The 21,281-nt window shown below is 43.9% G+C and overlaps 1 protein-coding gene across 1 annotated transcript; it reads left to right on the top strand.

The window, feature by feature from the left end:
• The first annotated feature begins 765 nt into the window (after nt 1-765).
• Nucleotides 766-20,848, top strand: grid2ipa (glutamate receptor, ionotropic, delta 2 (Grid2) interacting protein, a). Its single transcript, XM_029508015.1, has 24 exons — nt 766-847; nt 2,165-2,511; nt 2,617-2,949; nt 3,049-3,203; nt 10,424-10,705; nt 11,372-11,457; nt 11,580-11,649; nt 11,875-12,171; nt 12,515-12,666; nt 12,879-13,043; nt 13,345-13,451; nt 13,548-13,695; nt 14,457-14,788; nt 15,156-15,400; nt 15,476-17,652; nt 17,803-17,883; nt 17,987-18,076; nt 18,607-18,803; nt 18,910-19,065; nt 19,453-19,539; nt 19,682-19,811; nt 19,973-20,091; nt 20,208-20,372; nt 20,768-20,848. Exons 1-24 carry the CDS (start codon nt 766-768, stop codon nt 20,846-20,848), a joined length of 6,084 nt encoding a protein of 2,027 aa, XP_029363875.1.
• The last annotated feature ends 433 nt before the right edge of the window (nt 20,849-21,281 follow it).

Consider the following 21,281-nt stretch of genomic DNA (forward strand, 5'->3'; position numbering starts at 1 on the left):
CTATTTCCTTAGGCTCGTACCAAGTGATGCATGGCAAAACCAGATTGTGAAGTTTATCTTCTCTTCGTTAAATTCGCCGTGGTTGATTGGCTCTGCTGCAGCTTTGCTGAAACACTGCTGTACTTGGTGTCACCTTGAGCAAATGTGCAGGCTACATCTTTATAACTGGTTCTCCAGCACTGAGGTCAACACGGACGCTCTAATCAGAGAAGTGTCCCTGGCTGGTACAACATACAGTTTCTGGGTCACTCTTCAGCCCTGTGAGAGGCCCCATCCACACAAGTGACAGAGGGAGACGGAGAGAGAGGGTGGGAGAGAGAGAGAGGGAGAGGTATTTATAGAAAAATGGGGCTTCGCAGTACCTTTTCTTGCAAAGAACCATTTCAGGACCAAGTGAGCGTGTCCCAGTTTTCTGATCATCACTCAGCTATAGGGTTTGGAGTGAGGCTGAGGCTGGTCTGCCTCATCCAGGATGGAGAGCCTTACTTTCAGACGCTCTCCCCTCTCCTCTGGCCTCTCTCTTTTAAGCTGCAGGCCACTGGTTCTCTGATTAAGAACAGGAGGAGGAATTGGCCTATAAAACCTACAGATGTGACCTTTTAGGTACGCTTTACTTGCCTAGCTGGGCAGAGGCTTTTGGAGGACGTGAGCTCAGGTGAGGAGCAGCACAAAGGTGTCCAAGGGCACTCTTTGGCTGTGTCTAACCCCCCGGCTGGGGGTGAAGGGAGGCTGGCTGGAACGTGCCCTGCCGCAAGCCGGGCAAGGATGAGGCGTTTCCTGAGCAGAAAGGGCCGCTTCTCCCTGCGCCAGAGCAAGTCTGGGACCCGGAGTGCTTCCAAAGATTTCTGTAAGTCTTTTTTTTTTTTTTTCTTCTTCTTCCTTTACTCACAATTTTTATGTAAATAATTTTGCAACATTTTCCTGAACTGCTGAGCTCCTCCATCTGCCAGAGGAAGACTTAGTGTCACAGAGAGCTTGGAGTGAAAAGATGAGATTGTGTAACTGGGTCGTATAGCAATGAGAGAACAGGACAAAAAAGAAGTCTTGATAGTCCTCAGAGTGCTTCTCGTGTTCTCGTGAAGAGAAGGGGCTATGATCCAGAGCTCTGTGTCAGTGATTTCTAGATCAATAATCAACTACAGTTTGACGTTTTTCTTCAGCAGGCTGAAACGAGTTCTGTGGTTCTATGAATCTTTGGGTGTGATATGTTTCATTCACTCAGCCACATCTTACCCTGAATATTTAGCCCTGTGCTCCTGCAATATCTGACTGTGTTTTTCTGTACTGAAGCAGATCTGACATTTCTACATTTCTTGGCAAAGTCGTCTACAGACTTTTATACTTCCGCTTTTTTTGCTTTGTGCTTCTAATTTAGTCTTACTTTTGCTGTCTACATCTTTCTCCGCTTTTGAGGATTCTCAGAAGACAAATCTAACATTTTGGTGCAGGTGGTGTGATAGATGATATCATATAATTACTTGTGTAGCTTAGGGTTTTATGATATTTCAATGTTGCACCTTTTGGCTCAAGGCATTATAAGAATTCTCAATAGGAGAGCCAGTACCACTTGTGTGATTATGTTATTAATAGTATTTTGCTGACGAAAACTGACATAAATTATATAATTAGGCTTATTTTTCCATTTTGTGCCCTGACCCTAAAACCAAGGGGAGGTATAAGTGCTGAAGAGGATCTTGGTAAGGTTGGAGGGCTTAGTGAGATATCTTAAGGAGACAAACTGTTTCATATAATTTCTTGCATATCTACATGGTTGTAGATGAGAGGAAATGAAGTCAAATGACCCTGTCAGGATGTTTTCTGCCACAGTAGAATGAGGCCAGTGACCAGGGGAAGGGCATCAGTTCAACATGTGGGGTTGATACCAGTAGACAAAAATAACCCCTTCAATCTGCTTTAGTTTGACCAACATTCAACCTGTAGAAAAGGACAAATCTCTGAGATAACTTTTTTACTTGACTTCTGTGGCCTCATTACATAGAGTAGTGTACCTGGTGCAGTAGCTCAATCACAGAGGTGCCCTATTTAAACCAATGGCCCATTTGATCTCCATTTCACTGTCACAACCTGGTTCTCTGTATATGAACGCCTTGTTCCAGAAGATGACCTACAAATCCTTCAAACAGGTAACCAGCATCAGTTGTAGATTTTAATGTAGAAATACCTTCCAAAAATCTCTTAAAAACAGTAATTATTCATTTCAACCTGTCAAAGTTTTATATTTCCATCCATGCTCCAGACCTTGGTCTCCCAGCCACCAATCAGAACTGGCCAGAGGCCTTTGGTTTCCGGCTCGGTGGCACTGGGCCCAGCTACATCCTATCTGTGGTAGAGGGCAGTAGTGCCTACCTGGCTGGCCTGCAGCCAGGAGACCAGGTGGTGGACATTGAGGGCCAGGATGTGACCAACCTCAGCACGCCAGCATTAATTGCCCTCGCTCAGACCCTAAAGACCGTCCCACCCAGCATTGGAGTGGTGTCACGAATTGAACAGGTCATATGCCAATCAATAATCTGCATTTTTATAACTTATACATTGATGGAAAAAAAACCCCACAGAAATAGAAAATAACAATCAATCCTGTCACTTCCCCTTCAGATTGACATCACCCCTGGCCCAGATGGCCGTTTTGGATTCACCATAGTTGGAGACAGCCCTCTTATGGTGGAGGACTGCATGCCCAACGGTCCGGCCGGTCGCAGCGGTTTAAAGGCCGGGGACTACGTCATGGAGGTCAACGGGATCCCGGTAAAGCATCACGAAACAGCAGCAGCCATGATCAAAGCAGCTCAGGGCCGTCCTCTGCGTCTGGGCGTGCTAAGTATGGCCCGACGGCCAAAGCGCCTGAGCAGCAGTATGAGGGTGCTGTCACAGAGCGGCGACAGTGTCAGGGAGAGTCGAGCCCACAAAGCCATGGAGTTCAATAAGAAGGTGACTGCAAAATATATTCCGTCTCAGAATAATGTCATGTGATTGTTATATTGTGATCTTTATTGTACTTGTGCATATGTGACTTGTTTTGTCTGCAAGGTGGAGGAAGTGCTTGGAGAGGAGCCAGATGTGAAGGAACAGCTGTTTGAGGTGTTGAAGCAATATGCCGCTGAAAGGGATGTGGAGAGTCTGGCTGAGGCCCTACCTGATATCCTGATCACAGAGGACCATCAGCAGCTGATTGACAGCGTCAGGTAGCTTCTGTAAATGATGGCATCTCTGCAACCCCTAGATGTAAAACCTCAAAAAAAACAAGTGATGGGAGTTTATTAACAGCCTAGTAACTAATTCCCACCAAGCCAAAATGGTTCTCGATAAATTAGGACCTTAGCTCTGTTGTACATAGTCAGCTCTTTTCTCATAATAGCTTATTTAATGAGGGCTCGTATGGTGAAGTACAATAGGGAGTGTTATAGTCTGGTGCGTTAAATATACACTTCAGCTCCAGGATTTACTTTACTGCACAATGTTACATAACAACAGGACCAGCAAGGGAGGAAAAGCTGCTTAATTGCCTTATGAAATCAATATTTTAAAAACTCTCCTCAGCATTTTACTTTGAAATATGGGGGAAGTGTACACCAAGGGGACATGTGAAAAACTTTGATTTGACATCAAACATCGACTGCTGTCCCCCACACTTGAATGTCATTTTGTTCCATCTCTCCTCTCAGGAAGAGTACATGAGGGTACAGTTAGAAATTCACCGATGAATATTACATTTCACCCTCCTCAGCATTGATCAGAAAATCAAAACTCAAAAGCACACTGCACCTCTTTTCTCAGTTCCCTTATCTCCCCCTTCTCTCTTTTCCTTTCACACTGGCTTTCTCTTTGTCTGGTCCCTTTCTTTCTTAACACACCTTCTCAGTTGTGATAGACTCTTTGATATATGTACCTTTTTTTTTTTTTTTTTTTGGTGGATGCCATCACTGGGTCCTCTTTATTCCCTCCTCTGCATACAGCTCCTAACTGCTACAGCCACTTTGCTGCTGGTGGTTGAGATATGCACACACACAGAAACGGAAAAAGATACTGCGACTGCATGCACACAACTGGTTCTCACACACTTGCAAACTGTACCTGCTTTGAAGTTTTATGCTGGAAGAAATTATGAACTGCTGCCTCAGGTGAGTACTGGAAAACAATCTTGTGAATTTGCAGATATTCTATCTTATGTAGCACATGATTGTTGACCAAGTTTGATGTCAAATTGTCTTACATGGCCACCCATGATTGGTGAACTATTGTGCAGGCAAAGAATTACATACTATCATTGTTTTGAGAATCAATTATTTGGATTTTGCCAGTTATTCATTTCTGAGTCACCGGCAAAATCTGTTTTCCCTCTAGATGAAAAATAAAAATGTTGTCTCACCGTTGCAGTTTGCTTTGACACAGCTGTCGGTGCCAAAGCTTTGATTGCACATTTCCTTCGTTAGAAAGCTTCCTGTAAAATGCTTTGTAATGTTTGTCTTGCACAGGAGTCCCATTAATTATGCATTAGCTGTATCCACAGAGGGCTGGGAACTATTTTAGTTGATTTTCTCACATCCAGGCAGAGAGAAAGTAATATAACTCTCGTAATAAGAGTCTAAATAAGCCTTCAGATAAATCAACTTTAACAGCTGAATGACCCATAGTTCCATCCTGATGGGTCATGTGTGTTGTGTCCCTGAAAGGCTTTGATTTACAAAATTTTCTCTTCTTTGTGTCTCTGCCAGCAGTGTTTGAACTGTAATTTTGTGCAACAATAAATGTCTTTTTAGTCAGTGAGACAATTTAAATCTTGCAGGCTATTAAGATGTGTTTATATCCCATGCTATCCCACACTGCAAAAAGCTTGAAATGTTTTCCCCTCAGTCTTGTGATCAGGTCTTTGGCAGCAGACTTGGGGAGTTTTTGACTCCAGTTGCCTCTGGGTGGTGTTTCTGAAGCTAAGAGGATTGTTTGTGGATGATATCTTTCATAGAGATGTTTGAAGGCCACGTTTTAGTTCCTAGTTGTGCTAGTGGCCTGATTCCACGGAGGGCAGAGATGTGAGATGTCATTGTCATTTAGTGCACTACTTTGGTCCATGCTGAGATATGACGAGCATTTTATTTTCACAGAAAATTTTGACAAGGATTATTTCTTTCATATGAACAATTGTGCAGCTCATTAAAAACTCCCAGTGATATCCGAGTTAGAAATTTAGTATGCACCCAAGGCATGAGTAATTTGGGCAATCTCTTAACTTTTCATCATCTGTTCGGACTTTAAATCGATCTAAATCTTTTGGTTTATAACCACATAGCTAATTCCATTTTTGTCAGCATCAGAGCTACTTTGTCTCTAGTTTAGCTAAGCATATGCTCACATGCTAACACCTTAAACGAGTGTGACTGAAGTTAGAGAGAGGCTGATAATGATTGTTTTCTTTGTGTCCATTCCAATTCAGTGGCTCCTAAACTTCCTCCCACCTCATCACAGCTGTCTCCCTACTGAAACATAAGCCACTGAATGAACCAGACCACATATCATACGAAATCAATCACATGAAAGATTGTTGGTGTGTTTTATCATGAGCTGGGTGCCAGTGTTGTTGTCTGAGATGTGGCAAATCGATGTGGCTGCTACTGGAACTGTCGGGCCGCAATCACTGTCACTTCCTGGGTCGCACGCGCTTTCCTACCCACAACGCCTACATCCAATAATAAAGGGTCTTGTGAGAGGATGTGATGTGCAGCTAACAGGATTTTTTTTTCCTTATTCCTTGTAAAACCTGACCAGCTGGGCCACACTCGGTTTACTCTGTCTCTGTCCCCTCACCGATTTGCCTCGCTCTCCCACGGGATGTGTTCTATTTTTAAACAGCCTATTTCTTTTAATAAATTCTCTCTTTGGTTTCTGACGCATTCGCCGATGTCGATTCTTAAATGGCTCTAAAACCCAGGGGTTAGTAAGTGCTTGAACACTTGAAAGTTATGCAAATGATTATGTTTTTAGGGTCATCAGAGAAAATCTTGGAACACCAATTAGCTCTTTTGTTCATATTTTTCTGTTATGTTTTGGTAATTGAATGTAATTATAGGGAACTGTAGGCCTTGGATACTGAGTCTGCAGAGACTTCAGTGAGGTGAAATAATAAGACTAAGGCACTCTGTCCAGGGACAGGAACACAGTGCTTTTATAATTTTAAATCATGTAATGCTGAAGTGTTTCATTTCTTTTATGTTTTAGGAGTTAGGGAAGCTGTTTAGGGTGGAAGTGTTGACGGAGATTTGAAGGGATGCTGTCAAACATGCAGAAATTAGTCACAAATTTTGTGAGCGTGTGTCATTCAGACGTGACTGCCAGTGACTGCAGGTTCACTTGTGCATATTGTTGGTTCACACACATGCACACGCACTCATTGTACTGACCTGCCTATATAATTCCACTGGGACTCTCCTCTCTTCTCAATTTCTCTCCTCTCTCCCTCCTCACTTACTCCTCTGTTCATCTCACTCTCTCTTCCTTCCTCCACTGAGAGAAGAAATGATTTGTCACTCACAATCTCTTGCTGCCAAATGATGGATGACTGAGTGACGAGGACTGTCCTGTGGTTGCAACTGAGAAGACAAGCCCGACCTTGACCCCGATTTCTTTGGTATTTGAAGAGTGAGGGAATACAAGATGGGAAAAAGGGATGAGTACTGCCCCAAACATGAAGTTGGAGAACAGCTGATGATGCTGCCTGAGGATGTTTTGGAGGTGTGGAGGGATGTGAACCACAGCCACACTTATAGTTTGCTCCCTCCTCTTTTATTCCCTCTCTTTCTTCATCTGGCTGCTTTCCGAGTCTGCAGCAAGCGCTTTTGAGATCCAGGACAACTGCTTCATCTTTCTCTTCTTTCCCCTTTGTCCGGGAGAGTTGGATGTTCAAACTAGATGGGGACTCACCAAGATAGAAGGGAGGCGTTTGCATTGTTTAACTGAGCTCAGTCACTTCCTCAAATCCCCGAAGAGCCATGGGAAGGGATAGGAGCCTTTCCAGACACTTTAGGTATGATGCTTTTCTTTTGATCTTAGCACAGTGCTCATCTGACTTTATGTGTTTCTGCTGAATTGTTCCGTAAATTTATGTTATACTGCTGTGCAGCTTCTCTCTGTTCTCTCAAAGTTTGCATTCATCATAATTTTACACTTATCCAGCATCTAAAAAGACTCACATTTGTGTCGTCTTTAAATTTGGCTAAAGCATCAGCGACATAATGTGAAAACTGGAGATTGTTTGAATACTTTTTAATTCCACTGTGTATCAAAATACGCTTTGTGTTCTGACTGTCAAATTGACTGATCAGAAGTGGGTCTGACAATAATGGCTCCTGCAATGAGTTAGTTGATTGTAGTTGCATTCATCTCTCTGTGCGCTGTGTCCCTTATCCATCCCTCCTTTGGACCTAATTATAGACTCCTCTTGCCCTCCTTATAATTGAGGGCATCCCAAGGCCTACATCTAACTTCAATGGAAGAGGTTGTGAAGTTTCTACTCACATGATTTGGCTGGGTTACAAGATTTGACAAGTAACAAGTGTCTTTCACTTCGATCATAGCATGACAGCACAGTGAAACAAGCTAGAAAGTTATTGGGAATGATGAACGGGGGTCAGTAGTTGGCTTCGTTTTCCCTATCTGCTGTCCAACTGTAATTTTGATGTATGAGTGTTGTTCAGAAAAGTTCTGTGGCCTAAATAGCACAGAATAGCCAGCTTCATTCCCAGAAGTTTCATGACCCTGGCCTAGAAACAGCTCAAGTTCTCCACTTTCTCTCTGCCGCTCTGTTGGATTTCCATACCTCAGATCGGTTCTGTCTGTCTGCCTGTTGGGCTTTCGCTCACTAATTTCTGTCGCGCTCTATTTGTCTTTTATAAAATTGTGGATTTTCTATTGGAACAAGAGGCCTCTAACCATAATCCCCACACTCTTTGTGCTATAGAAAACGGACCCTCCAACTAGCTCCACAGAGCAGCCTGGTATGGCAGATGAGAACAATCTAGCCCTCAGGTTAAATGTTAGCTGTCTTTTCCAGCATGAGCAAGCCAGAGTACTTAATCACTATCACCTAGATACTCGGATTCCCTTGGGTTTCTACTTTTTTGGATCCTTAGTAAGCACATAAAAGTCCTACAGAGGCAATTATCCCTTTAGTGATGAAAACACTGGGTGGGAGGGTTTCACCCATAATTTTCCCCTGTGGAACCCCACTGATGCACTCAGGTCTTCGGTCTTAGCTTTTTTTTTTTTTGTCTGTTTTGGATCATAAAACTCTAAAGCTATTTAAAGGTGTATATTGAGTATTAAGAATTCACACATTTCTTCAGGCATCCAGCTCTCTGATATGCACCTTGCGATGGTAGACCAGGAAGGACTGTGGTAGCGACAAACTGTACTAATATCGTTTGGGACAGTTACACTTGCATTATATTGTGCTATCATTTTATAAATGTGTGATCCATTTGAAAGAGCTCTAGCATTACTAAAAACAATGGCTGTGTTGACAACATTATCTTTATAGATAAGGAACGCAATCGTTAGCTGTTTTGCAAGTGGTTTAACTTGGATTTAAAGCATTAGAATGTATGACCTGATTTGTATTGGATCAATGTGAGGTTGTCTGGTAAAGCTGTAATTACAGCGATGTTTTCACGTGTGCACGTGCATGTGCATGTGCGTGTGTGTGTCTGAGAGTGTACGCATAGTTGCATAAGCCTGAGAATTTCGTGAGTCGAAATTTCTCATAGGCTTAAAAACCCCAGAGAGGTAATAATCTGTTACCTGTTTTAAATTTAGGATTATAACTGTTTGTGTGGAGGCAGCCCAGGTTATGCATCATATGTACTGCAAACTCAAAATTTGCAGTACGTTTACATGAAACTACCAAACGAGATAATCCTTTAATCATTGCCTCCTAAAAATGTTCCCAAATGTACCTGCAACGGGACTGCAACACCTTTGTAAACCAAACTGCACTCCCGAGCGTTATTCCCAACAGTGGCATTTAACTGAGGTTTTGTGCTGTCTGTATGGATGCACAGAACCGGTACACTCTAAAAACTAAAGCACTCTCTTCTCTTCAGCTCAGTGGAATCACCCAAGAGACTCATGTTGAAGAGAGAGAGAGAGGGAGAGATGTTTGTGTCGAAGATGGCAGCAGCATCGTTTTGTGTGTGGGATGGGGAGAAATATGCAAATGAGAAAAGGGATAAATGGGGTGTGTGTGTGTCTGTGTACCCAATGTGTGAGATGGTGGTCTGATTATATATGTGTGTGTAGACCTGCTGATAAGACACAGGGAGAAGGTGTCCTATATTTAAGGGAAAAACGCCCTGAAACACTTAAAAACATTTTGTACATTTCTGGGTCATTTCTGTTGTTTTGTTTTGTTTTGTATTTTTCTTACTCTCAGAGATAATTGGCCAAAAATAAACTGCGTGCAGCAGACAACAGAGTTGCAAGACAACTTAATGGGACTACAATTGTCAAGCAGTCTGAAACATCAGTGGTAAATTTCCAACTTGAGCTTTAGTTCTGGGAATCAAACCCATTTTTTATCCCACAAACTCACACAAAGGAGAAATCTGACATAGCAGAGGCAGCAATACCAATTTTGCCACTATGTCTCAGTCAGCTTGTTCAAATGAAACACAGCTCTTTGATGCATTTGTTACAGAATTTGAAATAGTTACAATGCATGTTGGCCCTTAATTATAAGATACTTTCTTTTCATCTATAGCTATGTATCACAGACCAGACTAAATGAAGATGGCAAATCCGTCACTGGAGCTCACTAGATATCGCAAACTTATCCCAGGATGGCAAAAGACATTGGTAGATCGATAATGGGAGGGGGGAGCAGCAGTCTTAGAGGAGGTGTAGCTCTTTCTCCCAGAGGTGGATCTTGTGCTGTGCTTCATCCTCTTTGCATATTAGCTGTGAGCTGTCACTGACATGAAGATGCTTACCGGCAGCTTCTGATGTGATGGGACCACAGAACAGCACTCATCCCTTATCGCTTTCATTCCTTCTCTCTTCGGCGCACACACACACCCATCTCACTGAAACGCACAAGGTAATGCTGGACCAGTCTCTCCTTCTCCCTGCTTCGGCCCTCCCATGAGGCAATATGGGCTGAACTATTTTTGAACCAATTAAGTGGATCCTGCCGCTGGAACAATACGTAATCAGATCAAGAATCTATGTTTTTTGGAGGCTTTGGACGATTGAGGCTTGATAGAACTCTTGGATTTGGTGGACTTTGGCTGAAATTGCTGCTTTGATGTGATTTTTATTTAGTCCTTTGGGAAGCTGAACTGGAAGCTGCACCGTATCTGTGTTCTGATAGTGTTATTAGTCAAGCTGAGATTGACTCTGGTTCAACAATGTTTGCCAGGATCTTCATTCCCAAGAAGCACCGTGAGCGTTTTGATGAGGTGGTTTCCCAGAGCCTGATGAGCCGGCTCAAGGGTGGTCGGAGTTTCAGTGACCCCAGCCGTAACCGCCTTCGCCGCAGCAGGAGTGAGGATCATCCTGAACGCCTCCTGGTCTCCACCCGTGCCAGCTCAGTGCCGCGCACCCACGCAGAGGAAGGTGTGGCACCCCCTGCCCGAGGCATGCGCAAGACTACCTCACTCATAGCTGGCCACTCCAGTGGCACGACCACCACCAACTGCAGGTTTGTGTTAATTACTCACTGATGGCAACATTATAGTTTTATTTGTCTGGTCATCCCATTTGCATGCAATGACCTTCCTTCAGCCACAGATCTTCAAGCAACAATGTGCAATATCTTGTGCCTTTTTTAATTTTCAAAGAAGAATAATATTTTTGTCTTCCCTCGATCAAATTGATCAAAGCCCCTGACACACACAAAATACTGTGATGGGTCTCTGTGCACTTTGTCCCTCTGTCTGGTTCCTGATGTTTCTATATGACATGACATCAGTTTCCTCTCTGCTAGGATCCCAATCATCTCTTTAAACTGTAGGAATAAACTGCCAAATATCTGCCGATTTCTTCAGTGACTCCGGCTTATGAAGATGTTATACAGCTCTCAGGAAATGTATTATCCATATTTAAGTAGGGCTGTTCATGCAGGATATGACTTTAAAGTATTCTGCTGAATATGGAGATTTATCTAATGAAACTCCACGTTTCATGGTGGGCCCAGGAACTTGTCAGTGATACTGATCTCCTCCTTGTTGTCCCATTCAACACATGTAATGTGTACTCAGTTCGAGTAATGACTGATCAACTCTTACTTAAGCCTGCTTTGTCTTCACTGTGACATGATTATTACATCTAGTGGCCTCTGGTTAAAGTCTCAAATGTGTCTCCTCAGGACAGTGAGGGTGTGCAAGGGCAACATGAGCTTTGGCTTCACGCTCAGAGGCCATGCTCCAGTGTGGATTGACTCTGTCATTCCTGGTAAGTTTAAAATGTGTCTGTTCTTACGTGAGTGTGTACAGAAGTTGGTGTGAGTAACTATAGTTTCTCCACAGTAACACATATTATGATGTCTCTTTCGCTCACTCTTTTCTGTTCTGCAGGCAGCCCAGCAGACAAGGCAGGTCTAAAACCAGGAGACCGCATCCTGTTTCTTAACGGACTGGACATGAGGTTGAGCTGGCACCCACATCAAAATTACAAATGTTTAACTTAATATGACAGCAAAGTAAAGGGTAAAAGGGCCAAAGTAAAGGGTAATGGCTGTATCAGAATTAGTTTGTAGAATGCAGTTTTTTTTTTTCTACAAAATAATTATTTTGGTTCATTTAATTGTAAGGTTACCCCCCCAGTGTATGTCTATATGTGTCTCCATGCATTCCATGAATTTGCCTGTAGGACCTCCTCCCATGAGAAGGTGGTGTCCATGCTGCAGGGCAGTGGTGCCATGCCCACCCTGGTGGTGGAGGATGGGCCGCCTACTTTCACCCTGGCGGAACAGGACCTCACAGGGGGTGGTGTTTCCACGGAACGTGCCCGGTCTCCTGCGCTCAGCTCCCTGCAGTGGGTGGCAGAGATTCTGCCTCCCAGCATCAGGGTTCAGGGCCGGACCTTCGGGCAGCAGCTGGAGCACCTCCTGACCATCCAGGAGAGGTACACCATCTGCAAGGCTTTGGAGAACTTCTTCCAACACAGGTGAGTAAGGGGCTGGGAAGGACATTGGGACAGACGAAGGAGGGAGTGCGAAGAAATAGTAAGAATGAGATGATGAATGTGAAATTTTTGGAAACAGGAACAAGGAGGCTAAAGACTGATTATTTTCTACTAAAGTTACACAGGAAATTCATATTTTTAATTCGTTGTGTGGAAGCAGGACATTGGTGGGTTAACTGGCCTGTAAGTGTAAGATGGCGTGTCTCTCTTTTTTTTTTTTATTGCATTGTCATAAATGGATAGCTGGGAATGTGAGCTTATTGTTGACTTCAGATCGGACAGCCTGGCGACCTGTGTCACCTCGCCTGTGTTTGTTTGGTAACAGGAATGTCGACACTCTGATCGTGGATGTGTTCCCGGTGCTGGATACGCCAGCCAAACAGGTGATCTGGCAGTTTGTTTACCAGCTGCTGACATACGAGGAGCAAGAACATTGCCAGAGCAAGATCTCCCGCTTTCTCGGATACAAACCACCAGGTGTGTGTACACCTTTATTAATTTGTTTATTTATTTTTAATTACTTTGTTTGTGTGTTACTTTTAGGGGTTTTCTTTGTATGAATGGAAAGAGAATTTAGTTTGAAATGGACAATTGGTCTAGTTCAGTAAAGTGCAATCAAGGTGCTGCAGCTTGTAATGATACACTGTTTGCCTCTTCCTCTGCACTGAATGTGTGTGTGTGTGTTCCAGTTCCACCCCCACCACCACCACCACCTCCCCCACCTCCGGAGCCTGAGGTTGCCCCTGAACCCCATCGCCGTAGCAGCTCCATGAGGGTAACAGGGAACACCTACAGGAGCAGTGTGAGGGGACGTAGCTCTGATGATCTGGTCATTGGCACACACTTGGGCATGGGTACACATCTTTATTATTTTCCTCATTGTTTAAATTAGTAGCAGCCCACATCAGCATCATCACTATTTTGGTCACTATCATGATCCTGTTTGATGCTTTTCAATTATTAAATCTGGACTGTGGTTGGCATCAGTTCAGACTTTTTATATTCTCCAATAGTTAACATATTGAATCGATCATAAGCTCTCACTAAATCCAATACAGTCAGCTGTTCGAAGAGTTTGCAGTTGCTGGCAACAAACATCAGTCTAAACATCTATAAACATCGGACAGAGTCATTCTAATGAATGCATCATTATAGGCCTCCGTGCAGAGCCAATGCTGGAGACAGGAATGAGGTTGGCTCCAGGAGAGAGACAGTCAGGAGACGGTACCTCCCTTCCCGAGACTCCTAACAATCTCACTAATGTATGTAAGAAGGCTAGTGAATATCAAAGCAGGATTCATTATCAGGAAGGACAAAGAGGTCTTACTTTGGTTTCTCTGTACATTTCCATCATAAAGCTTTCAGCAGTGTATGCTGAACTGGAGAACATGTATTCAGCCAAGAGGTCCAAGTCTCTGAAGAGCCGCCCTCCACCCGCCCCTGAGACTTTGCTGGATCTGGAATCCCCTTCGCACTCAGCCTCCCCTACAATACATGCTAACACAGGTAGCCAAAAGTACAAATTTCTGCGTAACTGCGCAGCTTGAGTTCAATTTATCCAATATATTGTATAAAACGACTTCTGTGTGCATGAGCGAGATTGTGAATGTTTTAGTGGTATGGTGGAAGAAAAGGGGAACAAACTATATCCTGCAGAGCAAGAACGATGAATCCCAAGGCAGCCAACCCACTTCTGCTTCAGCTGAAAATCCTTGAATTTTCCATCAACTGGGGTTTTTATGATTTAAGATTGGACATAAATATACAGCAGAGCAGTGTCTCTGTCTCTGTGTCTTTCCTTTCTCAACCTGGCTGTTATTAGTTTGTGTTTCTTTAGTGTGTATGAAGAGAGTGCAGGGTCAGAGCAGAGATCATACAAGGAACAAGGATGGAACAAGTTGCCGATCGATTTTTGTCTGCCAATGGCTGTCCTTCTGTAAGACAGGCATGCCCTTTCCTCCAGTCAGGGAGGTAGAGTTCATTCATAGAGCTTATATAGAGGTTATGGTGATGGTGGAAGTGGAACGAGAAAACACACACTTTATCAAAAATGTGTTTTCTGGAATGGTTAGTTCCCCTGGGAGACATTGACATTTTTCCAAGAATGCGAAGCTTAATTCACTGTGCTTAAGTGATTGACAGCCTGTTTGTTCATGAAACTCTAAAAGTTAGCAATGAGACTTTTCTGTGATGCATTGGAGTTTAAATTATTTGTCAGATGTTTATCTGGCATTAATATAACTGTATATTTGTCATCTTTGTTGCAGGTAGCCGTAAAGGCCCTCCACCCCCTACAACCTGGCCAGAGCCTCTGCCCAGCCCCCCTGCATCCCAGTTCTACCCATCAGGGCTGACAAGCCAGACCAGTGGCGAGTCTAATCCCTACATCAGCTTGGACAGTCCCCCACCTTCACCTCCAGAGCCTGTAGATTTCCCATCTAGTCCTCCAGTCCATCGCAGCAGCAAGCGACGTTACACCTTCTCCAAACCGCCCCATTCAGAAGACACAGATCGCTTTCTGGATGCACTGAGTGAGCAGCTGGGACAGAGGGTGGCCATCATTGATGACTTTCTGACTCCTGAGAATGACTATGAAGAGGTAGAGTCACTCAACAATGCACATGGAAAGAATGTCTGCCATGCGAAATAGGCCCATCATAAAGTTGTGTTAAAATTAATGCTAATGCTAATCATTTGATGATCACATTATGAGTGAATCTGTAGCTAATTTTGATGTAAAATTTTTCATTTTTTTTTTTAATCTTAGTTGTAAACAGAAGTGCACAAGCGGTCATTACTGCAGTGGCATGTCAGTTGTGTACTTTTGGTAAATGATTTCACTTCTTCACTGTGCCTTGCAGATAAATACAGGAGATCTATTAGAGAAATCTTTTAATCAACTCAATGAATATGAAAAGTACAATTTTGACATGAACCGGCTAATGAAGTATTGCTGTTGATAACAGGATGTTGTGCAGATGGGCTTCCCAGATGAGGAGGATGAGGATAATGAGGAGGAGTTGATGGTGGACGAAGAAGAAAATGGAGGATTTTTGGCCCCAGAATTGAGCAGTCCGAGTGACGTTCAAAGCAGCAGTGGAGAAGAAAATGCTTCCTCCCTGACTTACTCCTCCTCCTCTGACCACATCCCCCCTCCCCCTATGACCCCTCCTCCACCCCCACCTGTTCAGTTCAATGACCCACTTCCTCCACCCCCACCCCCACCACCTCCACAGACTCAGCCTCAGCACCAACAGCAGCAGCAACAACAACAGCAGCAGCAACAGCTTAGCTACACTCCTGAACACTCCCCAAGAAGATATGTTCCCATACGCCGGAAATCTGGACCCCCTCCGCCACCTCCACCACGCAGTAACCTACCACCTAAGCGCCACTCACTCCATAAAGTGGTCCCCACAAAAGAAGACATGCAGGTCCATGCAACTATTCAAGAGCTAAAAGCCTACCAAGAAAGACAAGCCTATGAAGAGCAACAAGCATACAAGGAGAGGCAGGCTTATGAAGACCAAAAAGCCTACGAAGAACAACAACTGTTCCAAGAGCAGCAGGCTTACCAGGAACAACAGGCCTATAAGGAGAAAATATTCAAAGAAAGACAAGCATATGAACAGCAAAAAGCTTATGAGGAGCAGAAAGCGTATGAGGAGCAAAAAGCTTTCGAGGAGCAACAAATGTACCAGGAGCAACAAGCCTACGAACAGCGTCAAGCCTATCAGGAACAAAAAGCATATGAACAGCGCCAAGCCTACAAAGAGCAAAAAGCATTTGAGGAGCTTCAGGCCTTCCAGGAGCAAAAGGCCTATGAGGAGCGTAAAGCTTATGAGGAACAAAAAGCCTATGAGGAGCGTAAAGCTTATGAGGAACAAAAAGCCTACGAGGAGCGTAAAGCTTATGAGGAACAAAAAGTTTATGAGGAACGACAGATCTACGAGGAGCAGCAACAGATTCAACAGATTTACCAGAGCCACCACTCAATGCCCACCCAGCCAACGCAACCAAAATCCCACTCACCACTTCCTCTTCAACAACTGCACCAGTCTTTACCTCCGCTTCCCTCTCCAGATTCTGCCCATCACCACCCAAACCATCCTCTCTACATGATGTGCCAGCCGCAGCAGGCCCACCCAGGTCACCATCACCGACGTCTGTCTCGTTCCGCCCCACCTCCACACCAACCCTCACCCCAGGCGACAGCCCACCCCAACCAACAAGGTCAGTACGCTGAGGGCGTCTACCAGAGTCATCAGGGCCTGCGACCCCACCCCCACCATTCTTCAGCAGAGATGCTCCATCAGATGCACCAAGCCCCGGCCCATCACTCCTCTGCTGAGATGCTCCACCAGCTGCAGCAGTCCCAGGCTCACCACTCATCTGCTGAAATGCTCCAGCAGATGCAACAGGCCCACGCCCACTACTCCTCTTCAGAAATGCTCCACCAGATTCACAAATCCAAGGCCCATCACTCTTCAACAGAGCTGCTGCACCAGGCTCACCAAATCCAGCAAATGCAGCCTCACCACTCCTCAACAGAACTTCTCCATCAAGCCCACCAGATGCATAGAGGTCAACCACACCATTCATCCAATGAGCTTCTCCATCAAATGCACAAGCCCCAGCCCCACCACTCCTCCACAGAGCTGCTCCATCAAGCCCATCTGATGCACCAACCCAAACCCCATCACTCCTCCACAGAGCTTCTGCATCAGGCCCAGCAGGAGCCTGCCTCTCTCCCAGTCCAGCTAAAACGAGACAGCCACTCACACCAGAGCCGCAGGAGTCTTAAAGGGCATCATCAGAGCCAAGTGTCACCTCAAGGGAGACACCAAGAGCAGCTGATCCACCAAACCCATCATCCACAGCCGACTAAGCCCTCTCCCCAGCGACCCCACTCCATCCAGCAGACACACCACCACTCCAGCACACCTCAGATCCACCACATCCACCACATTACCCCACAGCCCCCTCCGCAGGATTACCAACACCAGATTCACGTCATCCACCCTCCCCAGCAGCCCCACAGGCCCCAACCTCTTCTCTCCACCTTTCAGCCCCTCCAACCGCATCAGCCCACCCTCTCCACTTTCCAGCCCCTTCCCCAACACCACCAACCACAGCACCAAGTCCAGTCCTCCACCCAGACTGCCCGTCCACAGTCCCAGCCCTCACATCACCTGCTGCAGTCCCAACATCAGCCACAATCCCAGTCATCCCACCATAAACAATCCCATAGCCCAAGTCAGCCCCAGTCGCTCCCCCACTCTCTGTCAGACCCCACAGAGCAAATGGAGCCCCCTCCTCCCCCACCCCTGCCCCCACCCTGCTCCCCTCCACCATTGCCGAGGCCCACCTTGTCCCGGATGGACTCCAACCACATGAGTGTGAAGAGGCTGCGCTGGGAGCAAGTGGAAAATTCAGAGGGGACTATTTGGGGACAGGTGAGTTGTGTGGGTGTCAGACTTGGGGAGCTTTGACCTCCTAAAATACAACACATTGTATTTAGAAAACTAGATTTAAAAAATGTAAACTATGCAAGTTATTTGATGAAATGATCATTTCCATAGCACCATTTTGAATATCTTTGATAGCTTGGAGCAAATTCTGACTATGATAAACTGCATGACATGGTGAAGTATCTGGATCTGGAGCTCCACTTTGGGACACAGAAGAGTTCAAGTGAGTTAAAGTGTCTTTTTGCCATTTCTCTAGAAACAGAAACCCATGTTGAAATGAAAGTGTGCACTAACGTGTATTTACCACGTTACTGATCCCTCTTTAGTTCCTGCTCCAGAGCCCTCCCCCCATCCAGAAAGTTTCAAGAAGAAAGATGTGATAGAAATTCTGTCCCATAAGAAAGCTTACAATGCCTGTAAGTTTTACATAGCACAATATTATGTGGCTTTATTCACTAGACTGTCTTGATTGATAAAAAACTTAATCATTACTATGACAGGCATCCATGGTTCTCAGGAGATGAATCCCACTGATCCTCCAAGTTTTCCATAATCCATAAACAGTTTTCATCTATTTACTGAAGTATCTCAAAAGCTTTGTGATGGATTGGGATTGTATTTCAGACATTCATGTTGTGTTCCAATGTGTTTGGTGAAGTCCTATATTTCCCTTTGTGAGTTATTTATTGCTTTTTATTGAAATATCACAACAGCTATTGGAAAATTGTTCTGAAATTTGCTTAAAATCTATCTATCTATACTATCAAGAGGTCGAGTGGTCGAGTGGTAAAAACTCTCAGTGGCTCCTGAACTTCCTCCAGGAGCCACAAATATTAGTGTGCTATTTATGCTAAATAAAGATGGTAGATGAAGATGATTATAGAAAGCATATTGATTCCAAATGGTCCCCTTTGTTGGTTTTTTGCTTGTTTGTTTTTACCTTTAGCCATCCTGATAGCCCACCTCAAGTTGTCTCCTGGGGAGCTGCGTCAGATCCTGATGAACATGGTTGCTGACAGGCTGGAGCCGTCCCACATCAAACAGCTGCTGCTGTATGCCCCCGATGCTGAGGAAGTCAAAAAGTACGAAGAGTTCAGGCAGGACCCCAGCAAACTCAGTGAGCCGGACCAATTTGTTCTGCAGGTACAGTCCTGGTAGGGAGTGGACGGGCTTTTGGTTTGTCTTTGTGTGGGTGACCTCTGCATGTGTCAGACTCACTTATTTTCTTTTTGTGTGTGCTCGCCATTAGATGCTGTCCGTGCCAGAATACAAGACGCGTCTGCAGAGCCTCCTCTTCAAGTGCTCACTGCAGGAGAAGACAGAGGAGCTGAGGGGAGCCTACGACTGTATCTACAAGGCCTCCATGGAGCTGAAGACTAGCAAGAAGTTGGCTAAGATACTGGAGGTAACCTACTGTTCTGAAACTGATGATTATAGTTTACAGATTTACAGATATAAAGACTCTCACCCAAAAAAAAAAAAGCAAAACAAACAAACAAAAAAAAAAAAAAACCCGAAACAACTCTGCTTTGTGGGAGATGTTTTTTTTCAGTCAGATATGAGCAACAGTAAAACTTCCAGTTACAGTTTCTTCTGGAACTGAAATTTCTGGATTTTTTAGTTTGGAGTAAATAGGAAATAAGAGGGAAAAACAACAAAAAAACAACCTGTAAATGAGAACTCTGAAAAGTAATTTTTTTTTTTTTTTTTTTTTTTTTTTTGGTTCAAGTTCAGATATGAAATAACTGGCTGTGAAGGTGAAGTCCTGCCTGCTATATTCTTTTGTTTTCAGTTTGTGCTGGCAATGGGAAACTACCTGAATAACAGCCAACCCAAAAGCAACAAGACAACAGGCTTCAAGATCAACTTCCTAACAGAGGTAAGCCACGCACACATGAATGCTATGAAAGAAAAATGTCTGAGAATCATGATGTCCTGTTTTCAGGTTAGATCAGGGAGATTGTTCTTTGCTTTTTCATCACACCACATGTGCAGTTAATAGATCATCATGTCCTCTGCAGTTAAGCACAACAAGGACAGTGGATGGGAAGTCGACATTTCTGCATATCCTAGTCAAGTCATTATGCCAACACTTTCCTGAGGTGTTGGATTTCTCCAAAGATCTAACCATGGTTCTTCATGCAGCCAAAGGTAGATATACTTTGCTTTGATCTCTGTTTCATAGTGTGAAGACATTGTACAGATTGAGCACCTACTCAGGATTTATTTATAGTTATCTTATTGTTCGCTATTATCGTCATGTTTTTTGTTTCACTTCTATATTCCCATTGTGTACACACCCTTGTCTGCAGTGAACCAGAGGACTATCATATCAGATCTGAACGACCTTCATGCAACCATCCAGGACATTCGCTCAGCCTGTCAGAAGATGCCTGCGACTGCTGAGGATCGCTTTGCTGTTGTCATGAGTGTATCCTTCACATCTTCCAAAGGCCCAAAGCAGCAAGTTGTTTAGGCCCATGGAAAGAAGAATAAGGTAGCAGGAGAGTCAATGACATATTTGTTTTCGTTGACTCATGTATGTAGAACTTTTTGGAAAACAGCCACCCAGCAATGCAGTCTCTGGAGTCCCTGCAACAGAGGTCGATGGAAGAATTCAGTAAAACTGCCTCTTACTTTGGAGAAGACGGCAAATCCACTAACACAGAGGCCTTCTTTGGTATCTTTGCTGAGTTCATTAACAAGTTTGAGGTGAGAAATTTGTAAAACTTTAGTAATGATAGTATTATCTGTATTATATAAAATATGCAGTGATAAGGATAATTTATTTTATTAAGTTTTAATTCGCAGTAACAATATCAGTATATTGACAGTCAGTTTCATTCAGATCCGACAAAAATGTTCAGACAACTCATTGATGAAGAGAGAAGAAGATTATATATATTTATCAGTTCATAAATATTTTAATAACACTGAAATCCTTATCAAGCATTGATTTAAAAAAAATATATAAAAGAAACATGAAACATAGTTTACAGTACATTTACTTTATGTAATACATTCTATGGAAGCTCTTCAGGACCCTCAAGAATATTTCTGTTTATGTTACTTAACAAGTCCTGTTTTTGTTTTGTTTTTTATCACAGAGAGCTCTCAGTGATAATCAGATGGCAGAAAACCCGAAGAGCCCCAGGAGCCCACGAATGGCTTCCCCGCTGGCCTGGTAACATACACACCTATGGACATGACTGCACTTCAAGCAGACATACTGTATAAATATTCTGTACATACGTGGCACAGATACAAAGAGACACACACACACACACACACACACACACACACACACACACACACACACACACACACACACACACACACACACACCATTCAGTGCACACCAGAGCAAAAAAGTTGTTTTTATGTGTTGTTTATGTCTGTGTGTGCGAGAGAGAGATGGTTAAATTAAGAGTCTGTTTTGCATCAAAGACGGAGTATTTTGAATTTTATTGGTGGTTAGTGTGTGTGAGTCTTTACCTTCCAGAATAAGGTATATATAGGTTTTGTCCAAGCTTTAAAGAATAAGACTGCTGTGTAGAATGCAACCTTGTTGGGCAATCAAGATATCTGAATTGTTTAAAAGATGCGTTACCCAGTAACTTC

Source organism: Echeneis naucrates, chromosome 8 (assembly GCF_900963305.1).
Source record: "Echeneis naucrates chromosome 8, fEcheNa1.1, whole genome shotgun sequence".
Taxonomy (NCBI): domain Eukaryota; kingdom Metazoa; phylum Chordata; class Actinopteri; order Carangiformes; family Echeneidae; genus Echeneis; species Echeneis naucrates.

Bases quoted from the DNA above. Each gene is read 5' to 3' on its own strand.
- grid2ipa (XM_029508015.1), top strand. From the start codon at position 766: ATGAGGCGTTTCCTGAGCAGAAAGGGCCGCTTCTCCCTGCGCCAGAGC. The intron at 13,696-14,456 runs GTAGCCAAAAGT...TCTTTGTTGCAG, and splicing joins TACAATACATGCTAACACAG to GTAGCCGTAAAGGCCCTCCA. The intron at 19,066-19,452 runs GTAACCTACTGT...TTTTGTTTTCAG, and splicing joins AGTTGGCTAAGATACTGGAG to TTTGTGCTGGCAATGGGAAA.